At 39.0% G+C, this 12,556-nt stretch overlaps 1 protein-coding gene across 2 annotated transcripts in view; it reads left to right on the forward strand.

Moving 5' to 3' along the window:
• The window catches only part of DYNC1I1 (dynein cytoplasmic 1 intermediate chain 1), a 337,047-nt gene that overhangs the window by 304,320 nt on the left and 20,171 nt on the right, over positions 1-12,556 (forward strand). For both annotated transcript variants that reach the window (XM_082661450.1, XM_082661449.1), the window contains 2 exons: positions 7,838-7,978; positions 12,038-12,163. In XM_082661450.1, coding sequence (XP_082517576.1) covers positions 7,838-7,978; positions 12,038-12,163 — 267 coding nt within the window. The remainder of the gene's footprint in view (positions 1-7,837; positions 7,979-12,037; positions 12,164-12,556) is intronic.

Genomic DNA, 12,556 nt, shown 5'->3' on the forward strand with positions numbered 1-12,556 from the left:
CCCCGCCTCCTGATCTAACCCGCATGTCATGTCTGATGTTGGAAGGTAAATTAAAACTCATCTCTGTTCCCCAAAGTAGCTGTGTTTGCATCAGACCAACATAGCTCCGTCTTGGGCAGCCTCATATGACCTCTTAGCCTTGCAAATCGTCCAGGGTTCATAATTAATACTAGGTTATTTTCCCATGCCCATCTTTAGTATCCTGAATCACCTCACCTCATGCTTAGCTGGTGTTTCCATTTTGAATAGAAGTTAATTTCAGTTTGGTTTAGGCAAAATAAAATAAGGTAAGCAAATCTGTTGCAAAGCAGGAAGCATATCAAATGTATTCCACGTCTGAACTGAATGTTTTGAACTTCTGCTTATGTGGGATTCTCTGTGCCAGTTCTCTCCACCGTTAAAATAAACACAACTGTCAGCTATCCTACTCCTGAATATAATATAAAAGATACATTGCATTTAACACCAGGAGACTCAGGGGTGCAGACCCACAAAAAACTTGCCTTGACCCTTTGAAAATGTGCCCTTCACATGTATGTAGGACACATATATAACAATTGAAAGTATACGATATACATTCGATTGTTGAGCAAGTAGAATGAAATATTTAATTACTTAGACAATTTTACCGTTAGATTTTAAACCTGGGTATTTGGGTATGTGACTTCTCGAAAAGAAATGAAATTTGTACGGCAGGTTCTTATTAGTTATCCATTTTATACATATTAGTGTATATAAAATTCAAAAAAAAATGAAATTTGTCTAAATGTTATATTTACTAAATGTAGTGCGACCACTAATGTCAGATTAGCTCTGAGAACTGGCACGTGTTTACCTGGGGAATTTAGACATAAGTTACGAAGGGAGAATCAAGGTGTAACCCATGGATCTAGGTTTATAACTTTATCTTTTTAAATTTTTAAGAATTATATGTTTGTAAATTTATATATTTATGTATATATGTATGTATATAATTTATAAATATATATTAAATATAAATTTGTTTACAATGGGGAGAGAGTTTATAAGCCAGATGCTAGAGTGGATGGAGGTGGACAGTTTAAGGACCAGAGTGGAAATATTCTGCCACTTAATCTACCCACTAATAAAATGCAGTTGTGCAGTTTAACCCGCAATAGGAACAAATAAATAAAGCTGCTTAAGCCTGCAAATATGTCTGTACTGGCTCCGCCTTCTAACTTTTCAAGGCACGGCTACAACCACACTTCTAGCTGCTTCTAGGTCCAGCCCTAGGTCATCCCTCTACACCGGCTAATCCTTCACACCAGTCTCCATCCCGTCCCGCCTGCCTCCTAATACAGGCTCTCATCCACCTGAACAGTATCTTCATATCGAATGTTTCTTTCTCTAACGTCATGTTGCATATGAAACCACTTGGCCGTGGTAGGAGTAGAATTGGGGCAGCAGTAACCAAAGAGGGGCTCTTCTGAACTTGCTTGCTTCCTTCTATAGCCACAGAGTCTGTCAGAGAGAGACAGTCAGTCCAGAGGATGGCCACCCACATGGTACCAATGAGCCAACTGTCGAGTGACCGTCTCTGCCCTGCCTCCACTCAAATAAGCCCGGAGGCAGAACTTACCAAAAGAGCCCTAGCAGCTGAGGTGAATGCAAACAGCTCAATTCAGAAGAGCACCCCTGCTTGCTGAGTGTCTTCACAAGGATTCTGTACAGATTTGTTTCACTAAAATGCCTGTTTTAAAGGAGAACCTTTAGGTGGAGCTGATATGCATAAAACTCGTGCCAGTGTGGGGAAATAACTCCTTTTATGAATGAGGGAGGCAAAGCTGGTAGCTTTTTCCGTGGCTTGAAACACTCAAACGCTAGTCAGAACCTGTGAATATGTATCCATTCTTTTATATGGATTTATCCCCTTTATTGCTGGCGCCTCCTGGATTAGAAGGATTCTTCCATGCAAATAAGCCGTAGAGGAAGGTAGTGCAGCAAAGAACACCTTTTATGTGGCTTCAGTACTTACTTAGCAAAACTTCTACATTTATAGAGAGGCAAATGCTAAATTCCTGGATTTCTGTAACCTTCTTTGTAATTCTTTTAACTAATTCAAGTTAAAGTCCTTAAATGTATTTTTGGTTAATGTACACAAACAACAAACAGACCCACTGTACATCTTCTGTTAAGAATAGCTCATCCAAAGTGTTTATGCCTGATTCTGAATTTCTGACCATGGTAGAAGCAGGTAAAGATAGGATTTGGGTATCATGAGTATTGTTACAATATTAGCCACAGAAATTAAGATAAATACAGGATACTTTGTGCTTTAGAAAGACACTACATTAAGTTGCAAATAATGTTTTCCAGCCATAGTACCAAATTTGCAACACTTCTTTTGGGCCAAGAAAGTTGGTGGTTTGGTTTGGTTTGGTTTGTGAGTTTGGGTTGGTTTGTTTGTTTAAGCACTTTCTTTTTATGGTAGAAGCATCCATTTTTGTGTGAGCTTGAAGTTTGGGGGTCCTTTGGTGGTTTTTTAAAAAGTGATATTGTGGTCTCACATTTTAATGTTTCCTGGAAGAACTAGCTGGCTATTTAATTACTTCACAGGAACCCACATGACAGTTTTTGAAGGACATTTTCTTATTACTCATTGTTTAGTATTTTGGTCATCATTTTTCCCCCAACAAGATAGAGTTTTCAAGGTAAGATTCCATTTGTTTTCCTTTTATTTCAGAATAAATACATAGAAATTCTACTGTTAGTTGTCCACCCCGACCTGACCTACCCATGAAATACCCCCTTCCCCACTCCCCCGTCACCAAAAGAAAGGTCCGTGGTTTGGGTAGGCATTTCTAAGTTGGCTTTGAGAGCTAATCATTTACAGGCAAACGTAACCTCAAGAACCACAGTGTTTGGAGGTGTTAGGAGGCATTTTAACACAAATCTTCCTATTCACCAACCTGCAAAAAAAACTAAAGCCCATTAGGATGCCTTGAGCTGCTGATAGGAGGAAAAAAAAATCATATAGAGGAAAATAAAACAAACACTATATTCCCTGGATGTGACTTTGGTACATTTCTAACGTCAGAAACAGAAATTCACCTCTCATGAAATCATTTTACAGTTAACTGGAGAAATATGCAGCTCTAGTCATTGTCAGAAGTATACCTATAAAATCAAAGCTCAATCCAGAGACCGTCTGTATGGTAAAACGTTGATGGCTGTTGTAACAGTTCATTTTTGAACAGAGTTCACTACCTGCCTCTCTTTTGTAAATTTAATAGGCTTTACCCCTTCTCTGGTCAAATAGGAGGTCTTTTATTACTTTTATTATTTCAGTTTTTCTCACTGAAAACTACCCTCGTACATCTTTGTGTATTTTGGTGAAATACAAAGTAAAAAAGAAGCACTATGATATGAATTCCACAGAACATCAAGGAAGATGGCTTTAATTATAATACTTAGTTTTGAATAACTCTTTGTTAAACTTTCACATGCTTTATTCCACTCAGCCCTTACCACAGAACAGAGTCATAGAATCACAAAGCCAGTGGGAACCCTTGAGGTCAATTGCTCTAGCTTTCCATCTTACAGATGAAAAATAAACTTCAGATCCAAGAATGTTAAATTCAATTTCCCAAGGTCTGTAGTTTTTCCACTTTCTCCTACTTCCTTTTCTATGCTATACTCCTTGTGTTATCCCCATCTATCAGATGAGTCCCTCACCCAAAGTTGTATAGACATTCAGTGAACTTGAACCCGGATCTTTGCCTCTTGGCATCATTTTATTCTGCTCTCTAATGCATGGCCTGCTTTAATCTCTGCTGGCTAAAGGCCTATGTCCATCCTGTTTCCTAGTTTTCAGGAAAGAAAGACTTCTGTTAGTGTCACAGGGTGCCGAGGATGCCTGGAATTGTATGGGTAACACCTTCAGGATTATTAATAACCGATTCAGGAAATGAAACATTGTGAATGTGATAGTTTTGAACTCTTTCTACAAGTTACAGTGTGCTTAGTAAGTACTGGTTGAATTGACAGGGACAGCGAAGTGGAGAGGTAACAGATCTTTTGCTCTTTCTCTAAAGACCGAAGACCTTCACTGTGTTTCATAGAGGACCTCACGGTTCCGGCATATAGAGGATGTGCTTAACAGCTAGAAAAACCCGAGAACCAAATCCAACACCACCACTTACAACCTTCGTGGCCTTGGGAAAGTTACTAACTTTCCTGAACTATAATTTTCTCTTCTGTAAATACCGTCTACCTTACAGAGATTTTATGCGGATTAAATTAGACAATGTGTGTATAGAGTCAGGTACACGCAAGCACCCACTAATGTACCCTTTCCTGCCCTTCAAGTCTGTCTGGGAGGTGACTGGTAGCCTGCTTCTCCGCTCTGTCTGAGAATCAGGGCATTAAAATCACACTGGTCGGTGTCTGGATATTTTAACATTTTGGCACAGTTCTGGAAACCCGTCTAAAACACAGGGCGTCGCAGCTTTATTTCATTGGCATGTGTCACACATGCCGTAGTCTGCGTTACAAGGCAGTTTTCCTTTTTGTTCTCTAACGGGTCTCTGATACCAAACAGGGCATCAGAAAAGAGAACACGCAAGTGAAGGGGTTTGTGTCTAGTGAAATTTGATTGTCTTAAAAAACGCTTTCTACGGTAACACATAGTGGAATGATATTTAATTTACTAAATGACCTTGAGTATTTTGCAGGGTTAATATTTAAAATCACCAAGCTTCTGTATCTTTAATATATATAAATGATATTATAGGATCCTCCTCAAAAATCATTGGTCACATTTGCCCCTACACGCTCCACCTTTTCAAAACTTGTAGTGTTCTAAAATCGGTGATAATGCAATAGCAAGCTATAACAACTTTGTAGATACAAACATATGTTTCAAAATTCAAAAACAGAATCTTTAGACCCTAATGCTTTTGATATATTTTGTTAATATTTCATGATATATATGTAAATTATGAAATGTTTTATATTAAATGTTTGAGACAAATTTTCAATGAGGTTTTCAGCTTACCCTCTGAGTCCCAACTAAGATAGAATGGAAAACTCGTCTATTGAAAAAACTGCACTTCATATTCAGAATAGCACTGCTTACTATTGTAAGAGTGGCATTAGCCTATGCCTATAGCATGTGCCGTTCTAAACGTGGGAACTGTTGCTTCATAGATGTCGGTCCCCTTGGTACCCTAAAAATGCCTTCAATCTCTACCAAGACTTCTTCATCCTGTGAATTTATCAAGGTTAGAGCAAAGCCTTTGAAAATATAAATCCTTCTCTCTGCCCCAAACATGCACAATCTGTAGCTTAGCATTAACTTGCACAGTGACTTCAGTCTTGGAGGTGGGAGGTGATAAGGGGGCTGAAGAAAACCTAGGGAATAATAGCATTTCAATACAATACTGTTAAACACGAGAAAATTGGTTTTTGGTAAGATGAACAAGGCAGTTATTTCCAGATGTTTAAAAAGTAAAATCTGCAGGATATACTGGAGTTTTGACCAAGTTTCTTCAAAAGGAAGACACCAAAAGAAAAAAGGAAAGAAATAACACTAGAGATTAGCAGCGTAATTTGAGAGAATTAACATATTGAATAATATCAACTCCTTAGAAGATGACTGTTTAAAGCTAGATGGTTTTCTAATTGATCAAAGCAAGGACTGAAGATGAGTTGTGTGTATTGAATGTATGCGTGCATCTATGTCTAGACCTCTGTGTACTCAGTTATACTATCAGCTGGGTTACTAAGAGAAGATACTGAGAACTGACTTTTTAAAGCATGTGTAAGTCTTTTCTACTCTTTGATTTTAAGAAAAATGCGTTACTCATATTCTCTAACAAATAGTGACTAGCTAGCTACAAAATCAAGAATTTGGGGCAGGAATAATCTTCTATGAAGACTTAGGATTTAATATTCACAAGTAGTCAGTGAAGGAGCAGCTACTCCACCCTGCCTTTTTTTATATTAATAAGGAAAAAAGATGATATAATCCTATTAATTTAAGGTCATTGGGTATTCAGATTTGCTGAAGGAAGGTAGTTTGAATCACCTCATCCAAGCAGTGAGAGGAAGGAAAAAAGCTACATAAATAGCAAATAGGCAGATAATCTTAGCTCCAAATTACAGTACACATATGGGATATCATGAACTTTTTGGCATAAAAGAGGTATAGGGTATTAAAATACAAAACTGTAAGGCTAAATGTCCATTTAATTCTTTTTGAGATCTCAATGTCACAAGTTTGTTTTAGGTACTTCTTAAACTAAAAATAAGACCACACACACCACCCGCCCCACACATACAATGTCCCATCTAAAATCTTCCGTTGCTTTAATAGTCTTACAGTTGTGTTCACGTCTCAGCAACGCCAAAGCAAGATAATTCCTGGAAAGAGAAATCACGTATAGTCACTACCTTAACAAATTTTTGCATTAGGTTTAGGCTGTGGGAGTTTATTGTCTTCCCGTGATTTTTCTCACCTTGATTTCAGCACACGCATTTTGTGCATTTTATTTTCACTCACAGTACATTTGGGGAGTTTGCTCGAATATTTGGAGCTGATTCCCCACAGATACATTCTTTGAACATTTTCTGCAGAAAGTATTTGATTGTTCATATTGTATGTTACCGTTTTTTGATCTTATTACTCTGGCCTGTACAGGCATTCAGCTGAACCCATGAAAGGAGTACAGACAGCTGACTGGATGAGGAAGACATTGGGGGAAAAAACTCCCATTGTTTAGATTTCTGTCAGAGGATATAAGAATGCTTAATTTCTTTTATCTCTAGGGCTTTCATTATCATTTAAATTTCATTTTACATTAATTGATCAGGGATTAGTAAAGCCATTATGCAGAAATTAGAATAAGACAAGCCAGATGGAATGAATAATTCATGAAGTCCAATTACGTTTTATTTCTGGTGTACTTTCAAACTTGCCTCTGACTTCTCTGCTATTTTGATGTGACAATATTCACAGGAAATCAAGAGTGCCATTTTAATTTATTGTATCCCTCCGAAGGGGAAGCATTTGTAGGCAGTAGGGGTGTGCTAGTGCATTTTCCGCAAAAAACACCGATTTCAGGGCTCTTAGAAATACTGAGTAATCTAGAAAACGTGGTCCGCCTCCTACGAAGGTTCAGGGGCATTGCATTGAGCCCCGCCAGTCCACCTGATTTGGGTGAACTGACCCTGGAGAGAGAGACCAGAGACTCAGAACCGTGAGATTTTTCACCTCCCAGAAGAGCTACAAATCCCTTTAAAGTATGTATCCCCATCCCCGCCGCAGAGGAGCCATTAAAGTATACATTTGGCCTCGAGTTGGATTGGAGGCAGAGTTGCAGCTACAGAAAACGACCGCGAGGTGGCAGGCGTTGCCTTCAATGCCAAGGGTTCTGGGTCTCCGGGACCGCCGGGGCTTCCAGATCCTTCCCCGCGGGTCTGATCCCGGCAGGCAGAGCACGCCTGGGTTCGGGCCCTGAGCGACTCGCAGAGCATAGCCCGGCGAGATCTCCGAGCTCCTGGGCAGCCCCGGCCACCTGTCTGGAATGTCTCGCACGACTGTGTCTGAAACCGCCTTCCCCCGCCCGTCCCAGCCCCCAGCCCCTAGCCCCTTAAGAGTCCCTCCCCGCCTCCCCCGCCCCCCTCCCCCCACCGTATTTACTTATGCCAGTGGACAGTTCTAGTAACATTAAAGCTGCGGTGCACCTTCTCGAGGACTTTCATCTCGGGAAGTTTTATGACACTTTGTGAATGTGCAAAGTTTTTAATTAGGCTCGCTAGACAGCCCGAGGCAGCCGCAGCGCCACAAAGTCTTCACGGTCTCTCTGCTTTACAGCACAACAAGCCGCTCTACTCCTTTGAAGACAATGCAGACTATGTGTACGATGTCATGTGGTCCCCCGTGCATCCCGCGCTCTTTGCCTGCGTGGACGGGATGGGGCGCTTGGACCTCTGGAACCTCAACAATGACACCGAGGTGAGCGGCGGCGCAGGCGCCGGGCCGGGCGGGCTGGGAGGGGGGAGCCGTCGGCCTCTCTCCGTCTCCCCCTCTCTCTGAAATGGCCTTTTTTGGACAGACCCTCCAATTGCAGCTGGGCTGCCGACCCCCCATTCTCCGCTGCTGTGCAGGGTATTGGCAGATGCGTTGGCCCCAAATCATTTAATCTCACTTCATCCCTAAACCGTGGCGGAATCTTGGACAATTGACGACCCTTCTCTGCAAAGAGCAAAACCATACGTGTTCACGCCTTTTACTGCGGGGAAAGGACACTCGGGCATATTTCAGGGTGTTGAAATAACTCTATTGGCAAACACTTGGAAAAGTAAGCTTTTGTGGACTTTGACTTGAGATTGGGCTTTTAAAAAGGGCTATTTGCCAGTGTTTGCTACTTGCACAATTTCTGTTTTAAATCCATAAAAGATGATTCTCTTGACCGTTTATGTTTAGATCTATTCTCCATTTGAAATTTACAAGGTGAATAATCCTTGACTAAGATACCGAACTCACAGACAGACTTTTATAAGTTTCAGACTCTGAACATGTATGTTAAACTCAGTATTTTTTAATGAGATTTTAACATGTCACATTTAGAGTCCTTCACAAGTGAAAAATGTTTTCAAAAAGCAATTAACACTAGGAAATAGTCTTTAAAAAATTTTTGCTATATATATTAATGTTTTAAAAATTATGCCACGTATATTTTTCCTTTTTTACACTTTCTCAAAATTATTGAGGTGCTAATTCAGGTAGCAGAGTTTTTGGTTGGGTTTTTTAAACGTGAATATTAAATGTCCTTCAGTTTAATACAATAAAATGGTCTCGTCGTCGTCTCCTGGCCTGTGATTCAGGGCAGCTCTCCATCAATAAGAATGGACAGGTAAGAAGAACAAGTGCTGAAAACTACATGTCAAGTGGAGAACGAGAGAGAGGTCTTTTGAAGTGTTCTGAGCAGGAAACAGCTCAGCCTTTTTAATTAGGAAGCCTACAGCTGGAGGATATGAGGAGGAACAGGCTCCCCTAGTATTTTTTCTGGGAGGGGGCAGGGAAATATCCTTCAGGTGTTATTATTGAGTCATTGTATCTTGCAAGATTATATACATCTAAAACCACTGCCAAATAGTTGTCTTTTAAAAAAACTTTCCATTTACGTCTATTTTTTCCTTTTGGCTACCAGAAGTGTATGACAAGGACAAGAGTTATGTAATGAAGCATCTTTGGAAATAAAGGGCGTGAATATGTGCAGTGCCCATCATTTCAGATGTTGAAATGTTTATAACATTACTGCTTTTATAGAAAGGTGTTATTACTCTACGATGTGATGGTTTCCCAAAGTCTTTCATCACCGTTGATTAAAATCATATTGTTTCTATCTGCTAGAATAAACTCAATTCACTCTAAACAACCAAGAACACATTTTCCAGATTGATTTAGGAGACCCAGTCAGAAATCAGATTTAGTAGAAGTGAGTTCAGGTGATACTCAACTATGATGTAATGGAGTGTTCTACCAACTCCATAGTAATTCCTCTGTAACTCTTCTCGTTTAGTTTTGTGTTTTAATCGGCTTTTTAGGTAAAACAAAATTAATATCTGAGCATTGCCAAACGTGTTTTCCCTTCCCTCGCTCTAGGTATCAAGAGACAACCACATAAGTGTTTTATTGTTAACCATTTTTAAAAATGGTTACTTGGCATGCAGATCGTTTAGTTTTGCGGTGATCGTAGTTCTGCTTTCACAATAATAGTAGATACGTGGAGTCTGATTCAAATCCAGTAGTGAACTGAACACTTTTTAAAACACTCATTTTTGCCTTCTATCAAGTTGAATAACATTTTTCAAATATTTGTCCAATTAGGAATTAGATTTGTTTAAAAAAAAAAAAAAACTGAAATCTCAGTGTTTCTTTGTCCTTGTTCAAAATACTGTGCTTTTAAACCAGGTTATTCCGACTGCTCCTATGCAAGGATAGTTCATATTCACCTACTTCAGTGTCACCTCTACACAATGTAGTAAATTATGTATATACATCCTGTCTTTGCAATTAAAATGATTGAGTCTTTAAAAAAAATGTGAAAATATATCCAAAACTGAGATACAAGAGTAAGAAAGCCAGAGACAATATATGGATTATTTTCATTGTAGATTCATCAACTTCTGAAAGCTCATTACTGGTCAAACTAATAAAATATATTTTTGTCATCTTCTTCATGCATTTGATAATTCTTTTAGCACATGTTATAGACTGTGATAGCCTTTTTTTTAAACCACTTATAATATCTATGAAAAGATATTTTTAACTGGTTAAAATATTAATTGTTCCAGTTTGCTACTTTACTTAATTCCAAATAAATAAAATTCTTTAAAATGTTTTAGGCATAATTTAAAATGTATCAAAAAAATCACTTTCTTTTGAGTATTATATTAAGATTAAATACTTTTTATTCAGTTTTTGAGATTGTTCACAGATAAAATCTGTTATTAACTAGCGTTAGAGAAAGTAGGATCCTGTATGATCTCTCTAAGTTATGGAGTTAAAAGTTAACTCTGAAACTCTATAGCTGAATCGCAGATTTCTTTGCTGAGTAGCACACTAATAATAAAGCGCATTGACAGAATTATGGCCCAAACTAAATTCACATTGTTTTGGCCTTTAAAAAGTTTGGTTAAAAATTCAGTCTCCAGCACTGCACAGCAGGTTCCTTTACTGTAGAAATTGTGTATTAAAAAAAAAATGAGCTGGGGACTTTTGACATTTTTGCTGTCAATTGACATACAGTGATTTAAGCAGGTAAAAGAATTTTTATTGATTTCAAGATTAAGTTTAAACATAGATTCTTACATATGATGGAGTTTTTATTGCTATTTTAAAGATAGGTATTGGGTCAATAATATCATATAAACAGATGGTTTCAATTCCCTGAATAGCAGAATGCCAGGGGAGCTAAGGCACAGTACATGTGGTGTTTCCATCCTAATAGGACATGTTTATTAGACACAGGTCTTAAAACAGTGGCATAAGATGATGTTGGTGGCCCTCTTTTCACTATATATTTTTTTCCTTTTTTATTTTAACATTTACCTTTTTTCATTTTTAATGGGCTATTGTCATTTCCTATTCAACTTTCTTGTAGAAGGCTTGGAGATCTGATCTATCAGTTATAAACTTCCAACCTTCAAGATGAGTGTTTACACAACTGATGATGAAAAGAGGGGCAGACCCACTAAAATTCTTTTTCCAAATATTAAGGTTCTTGTAACAAATACTGCAGGTTCCATTTCAGCACCTCTGGTTCACTTTAATAATGATTAATATTGTAATTATCAACATTGTCAGATTTCAGGTGTTTATTAGAGGAGATGTAAGGCCTTTTCTACAAGTAAGTGCTACATTCTATCAGGATATCACCCTGAGGACATTTTCAGAGTTATGGAGAACTTCCTATACCTTGGTATTGCTAGGAGGAAGAAAAAAGGTGGGGGGGTGAGAAAAGAAAAAAGAAAGGAGAACTTGCAGTTTTGCTTGCTTTTTCTTCTTCTGAGCATCCCCTCCCTGATGAGGTTTTGAGGGATCAATACATTTTTTTCCCCTGAAGACCCTTAATATGACTTTTTTCCCACCATATACCCCATTCCCCCTTTTAGAGTATCCTTAATCTTGGTAAATCCTGAAATCTCCCCCTCCATTGATCCATAAATCATGACCTGATCAAGAAGTATCACATTTAGCTGCTGTGTTTGTATGTTGTTTGTGCACCCTGCATAATCGGAAGAAATATTTATGTCACTCACTGCCCATTGACTGTGGAAAAAGACTCTCCCTCTTTTCCTTTTTTTGTGAAAGTGTCTCTTCTCTCTACTCTTTAATTCAGTGGAGCATATGATTTAAGAACAATGAATCCTTTTCACCCCTGCACAAGGGATATATAGTACTTAATGCACATGCAGGCAGTGGTGACTCATCCAGTTAAACGTATCGTTGTGAATTCGTATATTTAAGTTCATATTCAGAGATTCTTTGTCGTAACCCCTTTGGCAGGTTCCAACAGCAAGTGTGGCCATTGAGGGGGCATCCGCCCTAAACCGTGTTCGTTGGGCTCAAGGTGGCAAAGAAGTTGCCGTTGGGGACTCAGAAGGCCGTATTTGGATCTATGACGTCGGAGAGGTACATGTTATTTGGTTTGGGTGTTGATTTTGTTTTTGTTGTTCGGTTTTTTTGGTTTTGTTTTTGCTTGTATATCTGGTTTGAAGACCTAGTGAAATTACTGACAGCACCTTGTGGGCCCTGAGAGCCCTCTCGAGTGCGTTTGCAAATTTCCATTGACTTCGGTGGGAGTTTAGTGAGACTTCCTCAGGGCCTAATTTGGTCTTCCGCGTCCACGTGCAGGGCCGTGCGTCAGTTAGCGATCGGGCTTTCAGGGCGCTGTAGAATTCCCAGCCATCCTGTGATGGAGCATGGCACTCCCCCCCGCCCCCCCCCCCGCGTCATGAAAATGAAAAGTTTGCCAAATTCATCATGCGAACATTGAATTTGGAATTTGTTGTTTACTTTGAAAAG

This window comes from Grampus griseus, assembly GCF_964374135.1.
Source record: "Grampus griseus genome assembly, chromosome: 9".
NCBI classification, from domain to species: domain Eukaryota; kingdom Metazoa; phylum Chordata; class Mammalia; order Artiodactyla; family Delphinidae; genus Grampus; species Grampus griseus.